The following is a 20,874-nucleotide window of genomic DNA, read 5'->3' as shown; positions in this document are numbered from 1 at the left end:
ATTTATTGGAGATGAGTTGATATGATTGCTCCCTACTTTGTGCAAATTGATGTGACTATACATATACACGTGTTCCCCACGTCAAAAGTCGGACCTTAGAATTACAAATTTACACATTATAATCTATCAAAACTGATTGAAATTTTAAAAAACATGCGGTGGCGGCTGGTCGGCAGCCTATTCCAGTCCGACCGGGGCCCCGAAGATTGGCGAACCCGGCCGCCGAGCTCCTGCCGCACGGCGATGGCCCTGCCTGGCCTGGCCGCCTGAGCGCGCGGCGCGGTTGCCAGGTGCCGCAGAAGTCCGGCGTCATGAGGGCTTCCTGGTGTCGCCAAGAGAGGAGGGGGTCGTTCCACGGCCGTGCCGGCGTCTCCGAGAAGCGCGCGCCGCCGTCGCTTGTGCTTGTCTGCTGCATCGGCGCCATTGCCCTGCTTGCGGGCGCTAGCCGCACCCTAGCCCCAAAGGTATTGGTTCAGGGATTCCTTTCTCTCTTTCGTCTCCTAGTAGGGGATCCCCACCAGTCCACCACTTGCGTTTGTGTACTAGCACACGCTGCTCTCAGTTCATTTGGTGAAGAGTGAAACAGGATTCGTCCAGAAATCTGTTCTGTAAGGTTGATAGCATGGTAGATCCGTCGTCTGTAGAAATGCTGTCAATGTGTTATGTTTACGTTAGTTGCTTTAATTGGTGCTCGCCTTATATTGGTTATTACTGGTATTGCCATAGCAGGAGGAGCTCTGTCTTGGCTCTTTTTGGTGCATTCGCTTGACACCTGTTGGCCGTAAACATCAAGGGGTTAAGTATGAGTTGCGCACTCTCCCTGTAAGATGTTTCCCTCCCTTTGTATACCCGTTGATTTATTGGTAAAAGTGAATTGCTGACAAATTCACACGCTAGTTTCTTAGGTGGATGCTAAGGCTGTAACTGACGGCGACACGATTACTGTGTATGTTAACATGGCTCACCATCCAGAGTCTAGCAATGTGCCCCACGAAGTGCGTGAAGCGGGCATTGAGCGGAGCAAGGCACTGGCAGCAAATAATTACCAAAGAGCTGGTGTTTTACTGAAGATCATACTTGATGCAGGATATAGGTCCTTGAAAAAAGAAGAAGAATTCACAAAAACCAAGTAGCCATCCTTTTCTTATGTGATTTCTGATACTTTTGAGTTCTTATTCCTGGGTGTAGGCAGGTTTGTGGCATTGATGGGGAACAAATTCTCGCAAAGAAGTACAGGATAAGGCTAAGGTTTGCCCACACTTGTTCTTTATCAATGATCACAGGCTTCTTTCTGTTTGGAGTGTTGTTGTGAACTTGTGATATAATAAAATGCTGTGCAGGGGGATTGATGCACCAGAGAGCTTAATGCCATATGGCAAAGAGGCCAAAGAGGAGCTGGTGAGGCTGGTGCAGGGGAAAAGCTTAAAGATTTCCATATATGACACTGATTGGTACGGTCGCTTAGTTGGAGATGTTGACTGTGATGGGGTTTTCGTGCAGGTAAGAAACTGCACTGACGTGCTTTTATAGTTTCTTCTAGAAAGCAGTAGTGGCAGCTCTTCTAGAAATCTAGCAGTGGTAACCTATCAGATCAGTGGATGATCTGTTACTCTTGTAATTTTATAATGCATAGCTTAAACACTGCACCTGCATTGTCCCGGTTCTCTTATATATACTAAAGGAAATGAAACACACTGTTTGATTGTGAAAGTTGTGGAACTTCTCCTTAGGAAAAAGTGTAGAGATATGCGCTGGAACCAATCAATTGTAAAGATGGTAAATTATGCAAGAAAATGTTGCATCGCCTCGGCTGAAGATCACTGGTTCTGGCTTTAATGCTCAACAACACAGACATTGAGATGAATTTATTGTTATTATTTCTTTTGCAATAGGAACACATGCTGAAGAAAGGACTTGCATGGCACTATACTACTTATGATCATCGGATGGAGCTCACCAAGGTAATTAGTACTGTTGTACCACTCTACTCAACATGGCAGAATGGACTGCTCCATTCCACTTGACTGACAAGAGCATACTTTGGTCATTTTATTTCCAAAAATTTGAGGTTCCTGATAGATGGAAATTTTCAGTGGGAGAATCAGGCGAAGACAAGGCGAACAGGCTTGTGGGCATCGTCGAACCCTGAGAAACCATGGGAATGGAGAAAGAAAAAGCGCACTGGGACAGTATGAGGCAGTAGTGGATTTTTATTTCACGCTCCAACCAGGAATTGGTTGATTTACCATCCAGAACTGTTTCCCAGAAGACCAAAAGTCCAGAAAGACTGGTCCCATCTCTGTAGAGTGTGCTATTTGTAGACTTGCAAGTTGTAACATCGTTGTAAAGTAGAGCAGAGTTAATTGATTGATGTAATCTCCAAATGGTTTGTTGTAACATCGTTGTAAACCTGATTGATTGTTTGAGTTTTTTTCGACAAATAAAAATTGTTTGTTGTAATGAACTATACATCTCATGTTATTAAATGGTTTGTGTTGAATGAACTGAAGGTCTGTAGCCCTATATCAAATTCATAAGCTTTAGCAGAACTGCAGTGGGATGTGCACCAGGGATGTAAAAGTAGGATAAAGAGATGAGAAGACAACTAAAGTTTAAACAATTTTCCTCTCTATATCTTATACTCCATCCCAAATTTTAAGAAGTTTGACTTTTTTAACCTCAAGTTTGACTACTCGTCTTATTATTTAAAAAATGCGTACAAACTTAATCAAATTTAAGTCATTTTTGAAGAACTTTTATTAGTAAACCAAGTCACGACAAAATTTTTTTTGATATTTTGCATAAATTTTTAAATAAGACGAGTGATCAAACTGGTGATAAAAAAGTCAAATTTCGTATAATTTGAGATGGGTTGAGTACTATAGTTTTAGAATACAGAATAAATATGCAAAAAAAAGGACTTTAATGACGCTGTAAATTTCAGTCTGCGAGGGTTAGCATACGCATGGAGTGGCTCTGGGCCTAAAGCTAATCGACGGTCCAGACGAATAGAAAGTACAAGCCTTGGAGACATCGTGTCCGTCAATTACTTCTCTTCCTCCAAACCACCAATGTCGCCACCGGTTTGCCCTTGCTCTGTCCCTGTGCCGCCATTGCTCGTCCCCGCATCCTCCTTGGGGATTTTCACTCCCAGGTACGCGTACTCCATGCGCACGCATTCCTATTCGGATTCATGTACGTTTCGTGGACTGGGAGGTTATTTGGTTGGACCGATTTGGAAAAGCTGAACTGCTACATAGCGGATCTCGTCTTTTCTCACCAGTTTGCTGACGATAATGTTAGAGCTTAGAAGCGAATCTTTATGGAAGATAGAAATTTCTTGCCTTCCTACTTCGTCAACTGCCCAGCTAGCGATTTTTTCTCTCTCTCTTAGACGACGTTGTCTTCTTGTACGGAGATGAGGAGGGCATATAAAATTCATAAGAAGTGTCTTTTGATACATTCACCGATTGTCGTCCTTTTAGAAACTGAGCATGTGAAGGCTGATGTGAGCTGTACAGGAAGCTTAGAGTCTTCTGATGGGCTCATACATGGGGCAGCAAGAACATGTTATATCTGATGGCATGTACAATTACAAGCATCACCACGCGGGAGGAGCTGATATCCATGTCATCTTTGTCAAGAAGAGCAAATTCAGGGTTGTGCTGTCATACATTGGCACAATGTTACTTCTTGCGACTGTTTGCTGCACCCTGTTGTCGAAGGTATTTTTCTTGAAATAGCACTCAAAACTGTGACTTTCGGTTTTCACTTTCAGTTTCGTCTTTTCCAGAGCTGGGCATGTTAATTACAAAAGGTGCAATGCAATTGAAACAGTTCAGTCGTGTGGATATTCTGGGAGCATCTTTTTCATGAGCTACTTAGTAATATAGATTCAGGTTTTAACTAGTGAAGCGATATGTTACATTTCTGAAGAACAGCCTTATTACACTAGTGATGTTAGTGAAGCTTTATTTGTTTTGCTTCCCTTTTACTAGTTTGTAAGTAAAACCTAAAGGTACGTTGAGTACAGCCAGGTTGATCATAGGCACTATTTAACTGAATGGTGGTGCTTAAATGTTGCAGGATAGTTTATGTCTTGGTTCCCTTTGGAGTATTTCATTTGCCAGTATAATTGCAAAATGCTTGCAATGCGACCCTGTGAAGAAAGGTGAGTGCTGAGGTTATTTTTCTCTGTGCTCTGAGTGTTTTGTAGTTAAATCTTCAGTGCTGCAAAAGAGAGAAAATATTTACATTTCTTGGTATCCATGTTGAAAATGAGTGCAGGAATGTGAGACTGTGTGCTCCTTATTTGATATCTAGTTTGATTTTTGTGCAGAGTCATTGGTGATCATGCCGACTTTTGGGGTTCAGTTAGAGCAACACTTTTGGAGGTATGGAAGAACCAGTCTGGAACTTCTATTCATGCTTTCAGTATTTACTGCTCTTCAAATATTATTCCAAGAGAACAGACAATTATAAACAGATAGGAGGAAGCAAAGGCTTCACAAGGCTAAAGGAAATAAGTGCTTTCTTTGTCATTGAAAAAACTAGTACTAATAGTTAAACTAAAGAGTGGTGACACTTAGGGGCACCCATTTGCACCCCTCTTTTTATATTGCTTTAGCTGGAAATGACTACAGGAGACTTCCAGCATTTTTATTTTTTTGGATGGCTTATGAGATACAGAAAATGTAGGCTTGATCCTTTCACTTTCTTAACACCAAAGTTGTGTTTCACAGTGGAAGAGTTCATCGCAAATTTGTGCCCATCAGCAAGATTTTAAAACCAGTGCTGAATGAGCATGTGACCCCTGTCGCATGCTACTGGAGCTTGGCCTTGCTTCTACGTGAAGAATATGAGCTCATGCTTGTTTTCAAGGTAAATTTTGCCTGCTTTTATTATGTTCTTATTAAGTTTATTGTAAGGCGTCAATGGTCTGAAAGAGCTTGTTTTGCAGAACTTGAATCCACCTGTCAAGATGTTGGTTCCTATCTGGAAAGCGTTATGTGCATTCGTAGGCTCCAATACTCCGGGCAATTCTGCATTGCCTCAATCCACATGAACATGCTAAACAAGTTAGTGGTGGTGTGCTGCCCTGATGATACATCGAACATATGGTTCGCTGAAGACTTTGCTGACTGACAACAGAATGTTTAGTTTCCATACAAATGATGGAAGGTACAGAATGTTACTGACACGGGAGCTCTTACTTTCGCCTCAGGAATCCAGTGATGCAGTTGTAACTTGGCCATTGTGTAACTATGTTCTGTCCTCTGACATTCAGATTACAGTGTACTGATACAGGTAGATTGTAAGATCATTGGCTGGCACTCCTGGGGACATCAATAAACTTGGTCTGTTGGTCGCTTGCATTGCATGCATCAGATCCATTCTGCTGATTATTATTTTTCTTGACCAAGATGTGAAATTAAATTAGGAGGTCATTAACCTTGAGCAGATGCGGACAAATCACACAACCGCATGTGCACTGCAAGTGTGCAATAGCATAACAGACAATTTCTCCTTCTGGTACCTGGTGACAGCAACTTGAGCAAATGCAGTGGATCTGAAGATCTATAGAGATGGGGATCTGTACTTGCCGGTGTTCCCAAAAAAAAAAAAAAAAAAAAAAAATCATCCAGTCATGATCATGCCAGCCGTGCCATCATCATTCATCACTAACATTCCAATTCAGCTCAGCTGCTTGAAGCAGGCAAATTGCTAGATTGAAATCTCTAGCACTTGTCTCCATCCCCCTGATCTGAGTTAAACAACAAACAGCTACAAGTCACAAATAATTTCCCCGTTTGGAGCGCAGCCATTTTCGCAGAACCTTTCACGAGCTAGACTGCTTTGTTTCAACGAAATTCTCTAAGAATTCCTATGAAAAATCCTTGCACACTACAAACATGCCCTGAGCAGCCTCTGCTCCATAAAAATGCCAATTGCTACTAGTGCTATGGCTATCAGCGAGCAGTGATCTGTCGGGTCACCGACACCGAGGGAGAATCCGACACACAGCTCCGTGTCACTGTCGAAGTGGGCCCGAGATGGGCAGTGCATGGGTGACATGAGTGTGACAACACCAAGGACAAGCGAGGAATAACACGTAGAACAAAATGGCAATAATGTGGTCGTGTCTGCAATGTTTGCTCCCCTCCTAGTCAAAAGAAATTGTGATGATAAGGATCAGATCAGGCTTGTTTCCATGCCGCTAGTCTAGGTCAATCTCCCATTTTCTCCTCACTGTTCTCAGTGCTTCCACTGATTTTTCAGGCCTAGCTTATCGGCACCATTCGATCTTTTTATTTTTTTGAGGAATTATATTGCTTCAATGTTGATGCTTAAAATGTATGCATATATAGTGAGTGACTTGTAAGTAGAAGTTACTACATGATACTCCCAAAGATTTGCAGCAAATGTATGTGTAGCTTTGCAGTAATCCATTTGTATTTTGTCAATGACATGTTCTGAAGATTCTGTCCGACCTTGATCACTCGCTGTCTCCTTCATTTCCTGCTTTCATCCATTAACGTCTCTCTTCAACTCGGTGCATGATCCAGCCCAGGAAAAACGCGCCTCACTTCAACTTCAACCACCGCTTTCCAATGGCGTCACTGGATCTCAGTGCTCGCCCGTGCCGTCTCCATGTCCGTCCTCTCCTCGTTGGGATCCGATCCCAAATCCCATGGCAGGCAGGCGACTAGCTAGGCGAGCGCACGCGCGGTTGGAGCTGATGAGTGGCGCCGGCCCGGGCGTCGTCGTCAACGCCTGGCTGCACAGCAGCGTCGTCGTCCTCAACATGCGGCGGCAATCAAAACGGACAGTGGGTGCAGCGTCGGCCACCATGGAACGTAGAACTCGCAACAGTTGGCAGCTGTGTGTTTTACTGTGCCGGCACGATGCTGCGTACAATCTTAGACAAAGATTTATTAAAAGCTTCCAACCTTGCAACGATCCGACTGTTGTAGTAGCTCATCGTGTCTGAGCTCTGAAGTCTCAACAGCTCTGCACCTCCAGTCCAGATTGGTGTTCTTGGTTTCAGTTATTAGGGTTCGTTCATCCGTCACGGTTTCGTCGTCCTCGATCGACAACACAATACGAGCACGCGAGATAAGGGAGGGAAGGATAAGGGAGGATTGATCTGCCTGCAAGCTTCCACCTTTCGGCGAACGCAACATCAGAGACGGACGGACGCGGACGCGAACGCGGCCGGGCATGAAACGCAACGCAACGGGCCGCCTCCTTTTGAGTAGGCTGTGTCCCCCAGGTCAACCGGCAACAGCAACGTAGGCAGCTCGGCTAGGACCGACCGATCGCGTTCAGCGGTGTAGTAGTGCAGGCATCGACGGGCGCCTGTCGTCAATTCACCTTCACCAGACGACGATGGTGCTTTTGATCGAAACGTCGCCGTAGATTTCTGTGAGAGTTACAGGCCGGGAGGACGGAGGAGCAGAGTGAGGATCTCGTGGAGTCATGGCGCCGGCTGACGAGTCGCTGCTGTGAACTTTGAAAAAAAAAAAAGATTGCATGCTGGATCCGAAGGAGACGAAGCCTGAAAACGACAGGTACTGTCATTGCACTCGAGCTCGATCAGGCCTGGACCGGAATTCAGAGGGGCTTGGATGGCCGTCTACATCGGCATGACGGCTGACGGGCGTGGGTGGTGTTGGGGTGTGGTGTGGGTGTGCTGCCGCAACTGCACACGTCGCTGCCTGTCTGTCGTCTTCTTCTTCTAATTATAAAATCGTAGACTGCTAACTGAACTGAAGCGTGCATCGTCAATAACTAACGTGTTCGTCTTCTTGTTATATTAAACAAGCGAATGAATTAACTAACGGTTTACTTGATTAAAACTTGTCGCGGTATTGTTTCATCTGAAAGAAAAATGTATAGTTAAAGAACTGGAGGAGTGTAGATTTTGGATGCAGAGCTGCTGCAGATGATGTTTTTAGCATTTCAGACATAAATACAGAACCAAGTTATTCGTAAGTAGCGATTCGAGTTGCGACGAGATTTCAGGTTTGTTTCCCACTCCCACTCCTCCCTCGTTTTGAAAGGGACACACAGGTTAAAAAAATTGACAAATCCGGTTGTTATTGTTACCGGGCTGGCTTAAGACTTAAGAAATTCGTAGCATGTGTAGGTTTGTTAGATGAATGAAACGTCCCAATGCAAATTCACGTAAAATTCACTGAACTCGCACTGTACATCGCGACCGCTGATTATTCAGCTAGCTCCAGTTTTTGTAGGCATTGCAACTGTATCGATCAAACAATGACAGCTATAGTTTTAATGGCGGTAGAGATTGGACTTGCAGGTAGCTCCAGCATGGAACTAAATAGGGTGGCATATTTTTTTCGCCAACAAGTCGTAACCTGTTTTTCAAATAGGGTGGCATATATATACGTTTTTGTCAAGGCGCATTGATAAGTTTATACAAGCATATGGAGTTTTTTGCATTTCAGACATAAATGCAAAACCACATCATTCCTAAGTTGCATTGCGAGTTGGGACGAAATTCAGGGTGTTAATTTCCCCCTCCCTCGTCTTGAGAGGGACGCCACAAGTAAAAAGAAAAAAGAAAAAAAAAATCGACAAATCCGGTTATTACCGGGTTGGCTTAAGACTTGAAGAATTTCATAGCCTATGTAGGGTTGTTAGATGAATGAAACGTCCGAATGCAAATTCACGTAAAACTCACTGAACTCGCACTGTCGCGATCGGTGATTATTCAGCTCCAGTTTTGTATCGATCAACCAGCACACACACACACACACTGCAGATGTTGCGTTCCAACAAATAGCAGCTCTAAGCAAGGGAATATTTGCTCTAATTGTCTAGTGAATTTAGTAAGCAATGCAAGACGAGTTGAGCACTGGACCATCAGTAGTAGTAGTTTTAACGGCGTTAGAGAGTGGACTTGACCTGTGATCGCGCAGCATGCAGCTGCTGGTTATGTGAAGGTCGTTTAGGGCTAATTAAAATGTACTAGTACTAGCTCCAGCATGGAATTAAATAGGTTGGGGGGCAAGGCGCATTGATTAGTGTCTTGTTCAAGGGTCGTTGCATTGCATTGTCCTTGATGCCCTGCCCTGCCTCTCACATGGGGCCATGTCTGTCCAAACAGTATCAAAATCCGCCTGTTTCTGTTGCCTTTTCCAAAGATCGGGATGCACCCACTGTGCACCTCCCTGCAGGCCTCTTTAATTAGTCTCGCTCACTGCTTGCTAACCTCCTCTAGCTGGCTAGTAAGTTTTGTGATGTTATACGTACGTATGTTCATCAGTCCATCAGGTGTGAATGTGAACTCCTTGCACTGTAAAAAGTTATGCTTGCCAAAAATAATGGCTGTAGTGGTGATTGAGGAGATACGTTTTCAGATCAACAAGAAATCATTCAGATTCAGCATGTAAACTGTTTGACATTCCTTTTCTTTGTTTACTGGGAACTGTTTCTTCAGCATGTAAACCTGTTGTAACTTTCCTTTTCATCTCTACTTAATGCAAAGGCAGAGCTAGCTCCTGCTGTTTCATGCTCAAATCATTCAGGTTTTCCTTTTACTGCTGATAAGTTACTGAGGCTGAAATGGGAATTCAGGTTTTTCCTTTTCCCTGTCTCCCTCCGTCCAAGAATTTGAGGCATATTTTGATTGGAGAAGTCATACAAAATAGATGTTGGCCATTAACTTATCTTACAATATATGTTGTCAGTTGCTAAAAATGTCGGAGACTTTGAATCCAATAATGCAAGTTTTGTTGGTTAAAAATGTCAGAGACATTTCTGGATGGACAAGGAATATAGTATTGTTGTGCCAGCTAGAGATGTTCATCCAGGTTGGAACGTTGCAGATCGAAGTTACCCCGAGAACCGAGTTACATTTTCTTGTGTTTGAACCGGCACAGCTTTAAACTCTGCTGTCCTCTTCTTGGTAGCGGCCGCCATCGTGGTAGGGAGGCACAGGACCCGGACATCCAGGCATACCATGGCGCATGGCTAGACACAGCTCCCTCTCGCTCTCTTGATTTTATCTTCGGTTGATGTATTATATCATAGTTGATAGCTGATAAGTTTAAGCGAACAGAATATCATCATAATTCATGCTCCTAAGAAAGGTCCAACGAACAAACTCGTCCCCCCCCCCCTCCCCCCAGCCCACACACACACTTTTTCTCTGTAAAACATGAGGATTTTTCGTTTCAAACAAAACACGAGGATTTTCTCTCTCTCTAAATCATGTCTGGCAGGCAATCATTTCCAGAAAGCAAAAGCAGTCCATACACTTTGTAGTACTACCACACGATTACACATGATTTGCAAGGGGGGATCTAGCATCACATACCGATGCTTGCTAAGTGCTATTTGCTCATTACATTATTGTTTATTAATTTACACACGGTTACGGACTTAATTCACCACACTATATATATATATATAACACTTTGATGATGAGCTCCTCTTCTTGAGATAGATTTCAACATTACTCCGTGAAAGAGACACACAAAAAGGCACACCGTTAAAACAGAGCAGCAGACGACACCATGCATGGCCAGCGCACCGTGACCATGCATGAGGATAACGGAAAATCACTACACCTTCTGTGCAGCGGTGGGACTGGGACCAGCAGCATGCCCATGGCCGCCGACGGACGCCAGGGCGCTCTTCACCGTCATGGCGACGCGGCCGCCCCTGAACGCCCTGAAGCTCTCGTGGCGCACGCTGAAGCACATCATCGGCGCCGCCGCCTCATGGCCGTCGTCGTCGTCCGCGGCCGAGAACGCGAACACCCGGCTCCGCATCGACGAGCACGTGGCGGGCGACTGCGTGCTGCGGAACGACGACAGCGACAGCGACGACGACGCCGAGGAGGAGAACGCCGACGACGACCACGAGGAGGAGGAGCAGGAGGAGGGCGACGCGGCGGACGAGGGCGCCGACCTGGCGGACGACCACCGCCTGTGCAGGATCATCTTGGGCAGCATGGCGCTGAAGATGCTGATGTAATGCTTGGTCGACATCAGCTTCTTGTTGTTCTTGCCGGTGGCCGCGGTGGCGGTGGAGGAGGAGGAGGAGGACGACGACGACCTGTTGCGGCGGTGGCGGTGGCTCAGGCTGTGCGGCGCCGGCGCGGCCTGCTCCTGCTTCTGCCTGGCGGCGGTGTAGTAGGACGGCGGCGGCGTGAGCGGCGGCTGCAGGGTGGCCGTGGAGAAGATGGCGTCGTTCTTGGGCGTGCCCGGCTGCGACTCCCACAGGAAGGGCACGGAGCCCGCCGAGGCGACGCCGTAGTACACCCGGAAGGACGGCGCCGCGGCGGAGCTCTCCCTGGTGAACAGCTTCGAGAACACCTTGCTCTCCCCTTGCTTCAGCTGGAGACCCTCCTCCTTGTCCTTGCTGGTGATGGCTGCCATTGAGAGACAGAGAGACAGAGATGCAGCAAGCAAGGAAAGGATCGGCAGAGAAGAAAACGGCGAGGTCAGGGCACGGCAGGTCAGTCAGGGTGTGCAGCAAGTCTGCCAGCGCTTTTATGCACCTCCAGAGAGAGACCACGGGGATATTACTGTAGTTCTGTTATTATAACGGCATTTGCTAGGTTGTTTAACGGCTCATTATATCTGCTAATCTCTGATCAGATCCCAGGAAACAAGAGCTGACTTTTGACTGTATTTACAGTATAGGATACACATATACCAGCTGGAATTTACTGAAGAAAGACACTGGTACTAGTGTGCTACGAGTACTATGCAGAATAAATAACAGCCTCAGCAACGGTACCAAAACTACCAAACATTCAACTCTGCTGCTGGTACAGATTACAGACTTGAGACTTGCAAATACTGACAATACTTCTGAAAAAGGAAAACATCCCTCCCTCCCTCCATTCCTTTTATATTCCCAAATATAAGCTCTATTTGTAAAAAAAGGGGAAAAGTGTGTTTACTTTCCTTGCACATAAGCTTCATTTCTGAATTATGATTGATGCTAGTTTTATTTTGAGTTTTTGATTTGGGCCTTTGGCGTCAGCTTGCTAGATGCTAGCTGCAGCAGCTTCACATTACATGCTAGTAGTACTGCATTGCCATGCATCATGGTCATGGTCATGGATCACCATCCTCATCAGTTGCGCATTGATTACATATCTGCATCTACGCGCCTACGACTCTACTACACTACGTGCAGACGAGAAAACCCCATCAAGCCATGCATGCACCGGCCCCCGTCCTTGCCATAAATCCCCTCATTTTTGGCCCACAAAAGACTGATTCAGATGTTAGTAAATTTGTTTTTTTTTTCACAGAAAATGGAGTCGTTAGTAAGTCTGTTGTGGGTCTTCTCTTTCTTTGAGCACGGAGCACTACAAAATACTCCATCCATCCCAAATTGTAAGTCATTTCAAGAATTTTGGAGAGTTAAAGTATTTTCATATTTGACAAAAATTATAGAAAAAATATTAAGATTTGTAACGTAAAGTGAGTATACTATGAAAATATAATTAAGGAAGAATCTAATTATATTTAGTTTGTATCATAATAGTTATTATTTTATCATATAAATTTGGTCAAACTTAGAAAAGTTTGACTCTCCAAGATTCTTGGAATGACTTACAATTTGGGACGGAGGGAGTACAAATATCTTTTATTTTTTAATATATATATATATATATATATATATATATATATATATATATATATATATATATATATGAAGCAACAATGCGTGTACTAGCTCCTTTACAAAATTACAAGGTGAATTATGTTTTCTTATAGCACAACCTTTGCCAAAAAAAATGTTATTCTACTGAACCGCTTGATTTAGGGTTACATTATTTTTCCATGACAATACTAATACCCGCAAATATATTTTTAATAAAATTTAAAAATCACGAAAAGGGGGAACAAATTAAGTACCACGTTTTTAATTCGTTTTTGTGTGGGGTATGTACAATATCAGTGTGTGGTCACCTCAAGGGCTCAAACCATATACTACTAGTACTGTACATCTTATTTTGCATGGCAGAGAGAGGTCCCTGCAAAGGTTGCTCTCATCCTCTTTATCACGAGTTTGGATCGAGTCACATGCAGAGTAGTCAAAACCCAAGGCATATATATAAAAACGGAAGCTTAAACTTTGTTTTCAGGCTCACCAACTTGTATGTGTATACAGTGCACTGCATTACTACTAGCTAGGAGATACTGTGCACTCCAATGATTCCGATCGTAAGCTAGCCCGGCCCGGGGCCCACCACGAACCTAAACTCGCGGCCATCAGGAGCCTAATGACGCGCGGTTAGCCGTTAATGAACTGGGGTTTGGACGACAGTACCGGCAGCGCCGTACGTACGTGCAGACTGCAGTGCATGGCACTGTTAAGCGTTAACCCCCGATTATGCCAGCAGAAATCCAGCTGATGAGTGCGGCTAGAGCTAGCTAGCTCTAGCTGGACTCTTCACCAAACGGGCCTGCAGGCCTTTGAATGCTGTCACAGTGTCACTGGGCAGAGGCATCTCTCTATGGAAAACGGATGGAGGACGCTCGCCAGGATCGGGGCCTTGTTTACGGTAAAGTAAAATTTATCTTTAAAGCTATATGTTCTTATGACGTGGATCATAGGATTTGTTTTAAGATTCATGCCCAGCAGGAGAAAGATAATTTAGGTTTTGTTTAGTTGTGAATTTTTTTTTGATCTTCGCTACTGTAACACTTTCGTTTTTATTTGACAAACATTGTCCAATCATAAAGTAACTAGGTTTAAAAGATTTGTCTCACGATTTACAGTCAAACTGTATAATTATTTTTTTGTTTTTATCTATATATTTAATGCTTCATACATGTGTCATAAGATTCGAGATGTGACGAGAAATTTTGAAAAGTTTTTTTTGTTTTTGCGGGAACTAAACAAGGCCTTGATTTACAATGCGAGGGCACGTGCCGGAAAAAAAAAACTGCGTTCCCTTGTTTGCCCATGCACGGGTGCATGCTCGTAGATAGATGCGGTCAAAGCGGCGGCTTTCAGGGCCGTTGGGTGAAATCTGTCATGGCTGGTCAGTGGTCAGCGAGAGCGCGAGACAGTGACTTCAGTGGTCACTGGTCTACTACGCCGAGGTTGGGCTGCAGCTGCACGTACGAGGAGCGGAAAATAAACCCGATTGTCAGGGACTACTCAGGAGAAGGAATGAAGGATGATCAGTGGGAGTACTAGTGCTGTAATCATCGTTTGTTGCTTCGACTATTGTAGGAATCTGATGGTACTGCTCATTTTTCTTCATTTCTTGCCCTCTGGTCTGACCCGGTGATCCTTATTTCTAATTCGGAAATGATTGTACTTGGGCATCCGGCCTCCGGACGCCACCTCCTCGCGTCATCGCCCACGCGATCCCGTGCTTCACCAAAAACGAAGACCACGACAGCGGCGATTAGGGTTCTAGCGAACAGCGGTGGCGGTCTCCCTCTCGAACCTCTCCTCCTATTATTCACCAATTTTGACCGTCTTAGAAGGAGTTTTGGGAAAGACAAACCGATCAGACGCCGTGGACGGTGGGAGGGCGGCGTTTAGGTCGTGGAGGTAGTAGAGGAGGCTGGACTAGGGCAAGGCGGGGGTGTCACGGCGGTGCTCACCGGCAAGCATGGGCATGACGACGATGGGAGAGTGTAGAGAAAGGAGAAAGCCGCCGCGGATGCGGTAGGGTCTCGCCAGAGCTTTTGCAGCCACGGGCGGTGGAGCTCTGATAAGATCCTATCACACCGCGGCGAGGCGGTGGGTGGTGAGCAAGGAGGAAGACCAACGTCGTCACACATGGAGGAAGAGGGGCGGAGGGGGCCACCAGCACTGGTGGGCGGAGGAGGGGTAAGTCGGGCACGGAGAAAAAAGAAGACAGTGAGGAGGAGGGCGTCCGTCCGGATGTGCAGTTGCTAGCTAGCAGTGCCGTTTTGAATTTCACCGTTGGATGGCGGGTGCTCCTTTGGATGGGAACGGTAGGAATTTTACACGGGAGCGGTCGTCGTACCAGTGGCTTGCATTGGTGTGCGCACGCAGAGGCAGAGATAGCCGCGCTCGAGCGGAGTCGTATCGCAGAACTTTATTTCCTCGGTTCGCCATCTTCGATGCGGTCGCCGTGTCGACGACGGGCATCGAGATGGCTGCTGCGGCTGCGTGCTGCTCGCGCGCCGGCCGGCCGGTTGCCAATCGAGGTCGCCCCATATCATATCCATACCATACGTTAGTCACCTCTACTCCACATCTAGTAGGTAGCCGCCAATCCAAGAGCTGTTGCACGTGCTGACGTGCCTCTATCCAGTGTTGGCTTGGACTTGGAGTACGTGCAGGCGAGTCGTGCACACTGCACACACTCTTGCCGCCCGGGTTTGTTCGTGTCGTGCGAATCCGCCGATCCCTTCGGCGGCGGCGTTCATCATCTGACGACAATGCATGCACCAGTGCTGAAACTCTGAAACATGCATAGTGGCGTACTACTCTATTAGTATCTCTCATCTGCAGGCCGCCGTGGCGATGGGCGGTGGCGCCGACGACGCGGGCGGCGTCGTCTGTTGGATCGTCTCATCTTCTTGGTGGTTGGGAACATCGATCGCTTCCCTGAATACATGGCGGTCCCGTGTAGTAACAGTGCCGGCCGTGCGTGGCGTGGTGCCGTGTTTCCATCCATCCTGCTGCCACTTGCCATTGCCGGGCGGTCACCGGTGCCCGGGCCGCCAGGCGCCATGAATGGCGAAAACCAACCTCAGCTATCGTCTCGGGAAGAGGATCTATCGACCGAAGGAAGGGCGAGACAACAAGGAGGGAGTAGGTACGGCCGGATCGATTCAATGAGGAGTGACGTGAATACCGTAGCTGCTAGCGGCTGCGTCCATCGTCCTCGTCGTCGGCCGGCCGGCGGCCCCGCCGTCGCCCGTAGCCCGGCCGTTAGATGCGGCTACAGCCTACAGCACCTCACCTACCTACCTGTACCACTAGTGCATTAACTCCGCTGTCACCTCGTACTCCAAGTCGCACGCCACCTCATCTATCCCCGCCGGCCGCCGCAAACTAGGCACACACATCAGAGGCTGCCTGAGAGGGGGAAAAATTCAGGCCTTGTTTATTTCACTCCGAAATCCAAAAAATTTTCAAGATTCTCCGTCACATCGAATCTTGCGGCACATGCATGAAGCATTAAATATAGATGAGAACAAAAACTAATTGCACAGTTTGTCTGTAAATCGCGAGACGAATCTTTTGATCCTAGTTAGTTCATGATTAAACAATATTTGTCAAATAAAAACGAAAGTGTTACAGTAGCGAAATCCGAAATTTTTTCGGAACTAAACAAGGCTCAGAGGACTTTACGAAACAGTCATGGGTTGTACTAATTCTTTTTGCAACTAATTTTCTTCTAAGGTCTGGTTTAGTTTAAAAAATTTCAAGATTCTCCGTCACATCGAATCTTGCGATACCTGCATTGAAAATTAAATATAGACAAAAATAAAATCTAGTTAGTCCGTAATTAGACAATAATTACCAAATACAAATGAAAGTGCTACAGTACTTAGAAACCAAAAATTTTACCAACAGAACAAGGCCTAATTTTATATGGCAGTTTCTAATATTAACTTGTGAAAAAAAATAATTTTATATGCCATGATTACATTCTGAATCTCCGGCAAGTTTGGATGGTGGCTCTCGTCCTGACAGTTGCATCTAGCTCCCAAGCAAGAGTCCAGGTAGATGGGCTTTGTAGGCTGTCTTTAAGCAAGAGTCCAGTTGCATATTCCTACTTGCATCTGCTCGTGGTCCGCTCGGAGGTATCGAGTGGCAAGGCCCATCGCCAATGGATCTCTTCCATCAACCAAGCCCAGAAAAATAGTTTATCAATAATTAAGGCTAATAACTCCATCAATTAACCAAGCGTCGATATGTCCGAGTGGTTAAGGAGACAGACTTGAAATCTGTTGGGCTTCGCCCGCGCAGGTTCGAACCCTGCTGTCGACGTCTTATTTTTTTCATCCGTTAATATTTTGATTTTAAAGTTATTTTTTTCACAAGTTAATATTTTATTTAAAACTTTAGAAAAAGTTATATTTTTTAGCCCGTTAATATTTTATTTAAATTGTGTTGTCCTTTTCATTTATGGAGAATATCCATCCATTGATTCCTTCATTGTTTATTTATTCCCCCCTTATTTGGTGGCCTGTCAGTATTAGTGCACTGGGACTACCAATCTGCAAATGATGCTAAGTTGCTAACCTCTACAAAATTGGGACATTCCTTGTTGGCAAGTTGCTCGTTCTATGCTTATATAGAACACAAAAAAAAAAACACAAAAAAAGAACTGGCGTGTTCAGAAAAAAAGATAGGGATTGTGAAAAGTCAAGACCTCACCATTGCAATATGACATGCACTGATGACTGATGCAATGCACACCTGCAGTCATGTATTATTGTACTCTGCCTTGCATCACCACCTCCAGCAGGCAAGCAAGTTTACTAAAGCTACAAGTAATTTTGATATACTTTCCTGCACTCCTGTCTTTTTCACCTCACCTTTTCTTTTTTGCTGCAACCATCAGTTTAACCTTACCTTGTAAGAAAAGATTATGCCTTTCTAGCTCATCCTAGCCACCACAGAAGCGAAGTCTTCAAGGTTTTCCACCCACACCCACTTCTCTAATCTCACACGCCCCTCCTAATGTAACCTGAAGCTTTAACACAACAAAGAAAATTAGTGATAACAACTCCCGGAAGACTCCAATCTTCAGCTCTCCTTCCCCCTCCCCATTCCAATTCCAAGAACAGGGCAGCGGGGGGGAGTCAACCAGGTAAGCTGCATCTTGATTTTCTCATCCTCATCCATATTAGCTTCTTCTGTGCTATCTGTACTACCGCCCCCTCTCGGTTCTTGATTTGCTCTGTCCAGTTCGACCCCTGTTCCTGAATCCAAGGACCTCCGATTCTTCGGGACCGGAAGCTACCTGGAAGGAAGCAAGGGTCAAAGGGAGTGTAATGCTTTCCGAATCTGCTAGGGGTGCCAAAATACTAGCTTTGGACTACTTTAGCATAGTTTTGCTGGGGGTGGAGCGAGCTGAATCTCGTGAATCTGTTGCCCGGGATGTGGATGCAGAGGGATAGCGCATGCTATGTTCCCAAGTTACCTGCTCTGCGCTGAGATAGCTAAATCTTGAAGCGAACCGAATTCTTCCGTTACGTTGGGCTGACTGAATCTAATCTGTTACATGATGACGTAGAGAGAGTGCCCTAGGATATATTTCTTTTTTTTTTGGCCTTTTGGCTTTCGGTTTCGGGAGAAGCTTGAGTTACCCAGCTTTCCTGCATCCATCAGCCGCAGCTGATTTCATTGCGATAGTTTTCTTCTAGTAGTAGTTTTGTTTCTGTCAACTGACCAACTGGTAAGCAGGTACGATGTGCTCAATAACGAGGCTCGCGTTTGTGCTTGCACTGGCTATAGCCTCATCAACTGAGGTTGCAGAGAGCAGAGATTTTAATATCTTGGGTAAGTTTTCAGTCTATTGATTTTTGTTCCGTTCTCTCTCTTTTTTTTCTTTGTTGTTGATGTTGTTGATCCATAGCAGTGAATTTTCTGTTGCTAAGTAGATCGGGTGCAATAACTATGAAATCTGAAGTGTTGTACTGAATGTCTTCTACCTTTAAGGTTATAGCTATCAAGTCTAGTGATAGTTTCAATTAGTTTACCTAAATTCCTTCTTGGTTTGACGAGTTTGCATTTGCATTTAATCTAGTGATCTCTTAAAGAAAACAATTACATCCGAGCCATCAATTCTACTCACCGTAGAGGGTGTAGCTTTAGCTTAGCTGCTATGCCTTATAGAAACTCAAGCTTGTGAAGTTTTGCACTTCTGATCAATCCTTTTTCTTTTCTTTTTCTTTTCTTTTTTTTTCTTTTTTGTTTTGTTTTTGTCTTCAATTCAGCTCAGGGCAGCTTGCCTGATGCAGCCAAGGGACCAGGTCTAACTGCAGCCAGTGGAAAGCTGTGTCAATTATGTGAGCAGTACTCAACTGAGGCACTTTTCTATCTCACACAAAACGAAACCCAGACTGAAATTCTTAGCATTCTACACCATGAATGTGCAAGCCTTGCCCCTCTGAAGCAGCAGGTATGGGTAACTTATGATCCTGCCTTGGGTACCACGTTTTCAGTTGTATTAAATCTATCATTGTGTTGATGATGCACTCTGTTGCAGTGCATCACGCTGGTCGACTACTACATACCCCTTTTCTTCTTCGAGGTTTCCATGGTTACCCCTGAAAAGTTCTGTGAATCGATGCATCTCTGCAAGAATGGGATGAAGATTAGCCTACCCACTCGGGAGGGTACTTGTGGTTTATGCCATCATGTTGTCGTTGAAGTTCTTGTCATGCTTAAAGATCCCAACACACAGGTAATAGCCATTATTTCAGTCTCTGTCACCAACGTACTGTGTGTTGTACTGCCTTGTATTTTGCAATACTGTAATGCCTTTCTTTGTTTGCTGTAATTTTTCAGCTGGAAGTAATCGACCTACTCAACAAAACATGCAGCAAGGCGCAGAACTATGAACAGCAGGTGAGCTAAGCTCAAGAAAAGGAATCTCAGATAAGCTATGAGTGCACCAGCCTGTATTGAATGGTTATCTGAGAATAAAAATCAGTAAGAATTGAGAAACAACTGATTAAACGCTTCGGAAAGTAAATACTTCAGTTATTTTTTAGGGAACAGGAGGGGTTTGACCCCCTACTGGAATTTTATTAATAAAAAAATTTACAGGTTACAAAGAGAGTGCCAAAAATACTTCAGTTATTACTGCACTTCTCCACTTTCTCCCCCAAAAAAACTAGACCAACCTAGGTGGCATTTTATTTAACAAGGAAATAGGCACCCAAATATTCGGACTTGAACCTAGATGGTCTGGGCACACAGCCACGCCCTCCCAACTGAGCTAGCTCAGCTTCCTAATTTTAGCTGTCTTCTCCAATCTGCCTAAAGATGTACCATGTTCAATCATCTTAGCTGTTCTCGAACTTTAACATCTACAGAGTTGTATTTTAAATTAGGTTGTTGCTGATGCCTGCACCGTGCAGGTTTGTGCAAATATTTCATATTTCATATACAGAACAGGGGGTCTCTTTCTTTGAAATCTGACGTTTGGTACCTCTGTTATCTTCTGTTCATAACAATCTTCTTTTCATCCCTCAAGTGCAAGCAGCTGGTCCTCAAGTATATCCCACTGATTCTGGTGAAGGGCGAGAAATTCCTTGAGACAACGGATGTCTGCTCTGCGATACATGCTTGCAAAGCAGGCACACAAGCATCAATGGAAACCATGCCTCTTTCTGCCACTTTGTGAAGATGATGCGAATCAGAGTAAGGGTTATCTGCCTACGAGATCAAATTGGGGAGAAACGATGAAAGTCAGATGACTGTTTTAAGCCATCTTCCTCTATTACTGAAACACTATTGACTGGTGAAAATTCAGCTGTGTAAACATCTTCGGTGTAAATTTGGAGCCATATCCAGTGTTTCTGTGAACTACAGTATATAGCAACTGAGCAGCTACACCTATCTCTTCGGCATTGGATTGAGGTTGTAATCAGTTATTGCATTTTACTGTATCATCTATTGTTTGTAACTACTGTTTCCTAGTTTCTCTGGTGCTCTGGCAATTGGTCTGTAACATTAAAGTTACAAGAAAACTTTTAGTTTGCTTGGAGATAATGAAACGAGACTTAAAATACAGAGAAGGTTCGTTTCATTGACTAAAATAAGCGTAGTGATTAGAAATGTTGAGCAATTGCGCTCATAAACTTGCACAACCAAAAAACTCCATCCATTTAGGTGGAAGTAAAATCTTTGTTTGCTATAATTTTG

The 20,874-nt window shown here is 44.8% G+C and overlaps 4 protein-coding genes and 1 non-coding gene across 7 annotated transcripts; 4 read left to right on the top strand and 1 right to left on the bottom strand.

The window, feature by feature from the left end:
* LOC8056564 (probable staphylococcal-like nuclease CAN1) lies at window positions 142–2,504 on the top strand. Its single transcript, XM_002457236.2, has 7 exons — window positions 142–464; window positions 730–822; window positions 906–1,093; window positions 1,189–1,248; window positions 1,341–1,500; window positions 1,893–1,961; window positions 2,094–2,504. Exons 1-7 carry the CDS (start codon window positions 312–314, stop codon window positions 2,193–2,195), a joined length of 825 nt encoding a protein of 274 aa, XP_002457281.2. The 5' UTR covers window positions 142–311; the 3' UTR covers window positions 2,196–2,504.
* LOC8078502 lies at window positions 3,010–5,380 on the top strand. Of its 2 annotated transcripts, none has more exons than XM_002457235.2 (6): window positions 3,010–3,154; window positions 3,522–3,725; window positions 4,087–4,171; window positions 4,340–4,394; window positions 4,743–4,881; window positions 4,961–5,380. In XM_002457235.2, the coding sequence occupies exons 2-6, from the start codon at window positions 3,540–3,542 to the stop codon at window positions 5,063–5,065; spliced, it is 570 nt and encodes a 189-aa protein (XP_002457280.1). In that variant the 5' UTR covers window positions 3,010–3,154; window positions 3,522–3,539; the 3' UTR covers window positions 5,066–5,380. The 2 variants fall into 2 exon arrangements, with proteins under 2 accessions (XP_002457280.1, XP_021311422.1); XM_021455747.1 differs by having other exon boundaries at window positions 3,012–3,154; window positions 3,486–3,725.
* On the bottom strand, window positions 10,258–11,894 carry LOC8078501 (vitellogenin). The gene has a single exon (XM_002455082.2). The coding sequence runs from the start codon at window positions 11,409–11,411 to the stop codon at window positions 10,593–10,595; it is 819 nt and encodes a 272-aa protein (XP_002455127.1). The 5' UTR covers window positions 11,412–11,894; the 3' UTR covers window positions 10,258–10,592.
* TRNAS-UGA lies at window positions 16,902–16,983 on the top strand. Its single transcript has one exon. It is a non-coding gene; the product is annotated as a tRNA-Ser (tRNA).
* On the top strand, window positions 17,220–20,740 carry LOC110433828 (prosaposin-like). Of its 2 annotated transcripts, none has more exons than XM_021456566.1 (6): window positions 17,220–17,809; window positions 18,406–18,501; window positions 18,939–19,123; window positions 19,211–19,408; window positions 19,513–19,572; window positions 20,204–20,740. In XM_021456566.1, exons 2-6 carry the CDS (start codon window positions 18,411–18,413, stop codon window positions 20,351–20,353), a joined length of 684 nt encoding a protein of 227 aa, XP_021312241.1. In that variant the 5' UTR covers window positions 17,220–17,809; window positions 18,406–18,410; the 3' UTR covers window positions 20,354–20,740. The 2 variants fall into 2 exon arrangements, with proteins under 2 accessions (XP_021312241.1, XP_021312242.1); XM_021456567.1 differs by having other exon boundaries at window positions 18,963–19,123; window positions 20,204–20,653.

The sequence above is a fragment of the Sorghum bicolor genome, chromosome 3 (assembly GCF_000003195.3).
Source record: "Sorghum bicolor cultivar BTx623 chromosome 3, Sorghum_bicolor_NCBIv3, whole genome shotgun sequence".
Taxonomy (NCBI): domain Eukaryota; kingdom Viridiplantae; phylum Streptophyta; class Magnoliopsida; order Poales; family Poaceae; genus Sorghum; species Sorghum bicolor.
Note: the sequence above shows the minus strand (reverse complement) of the source record. Positions and strands in the feature narration are given on the sequence as shown.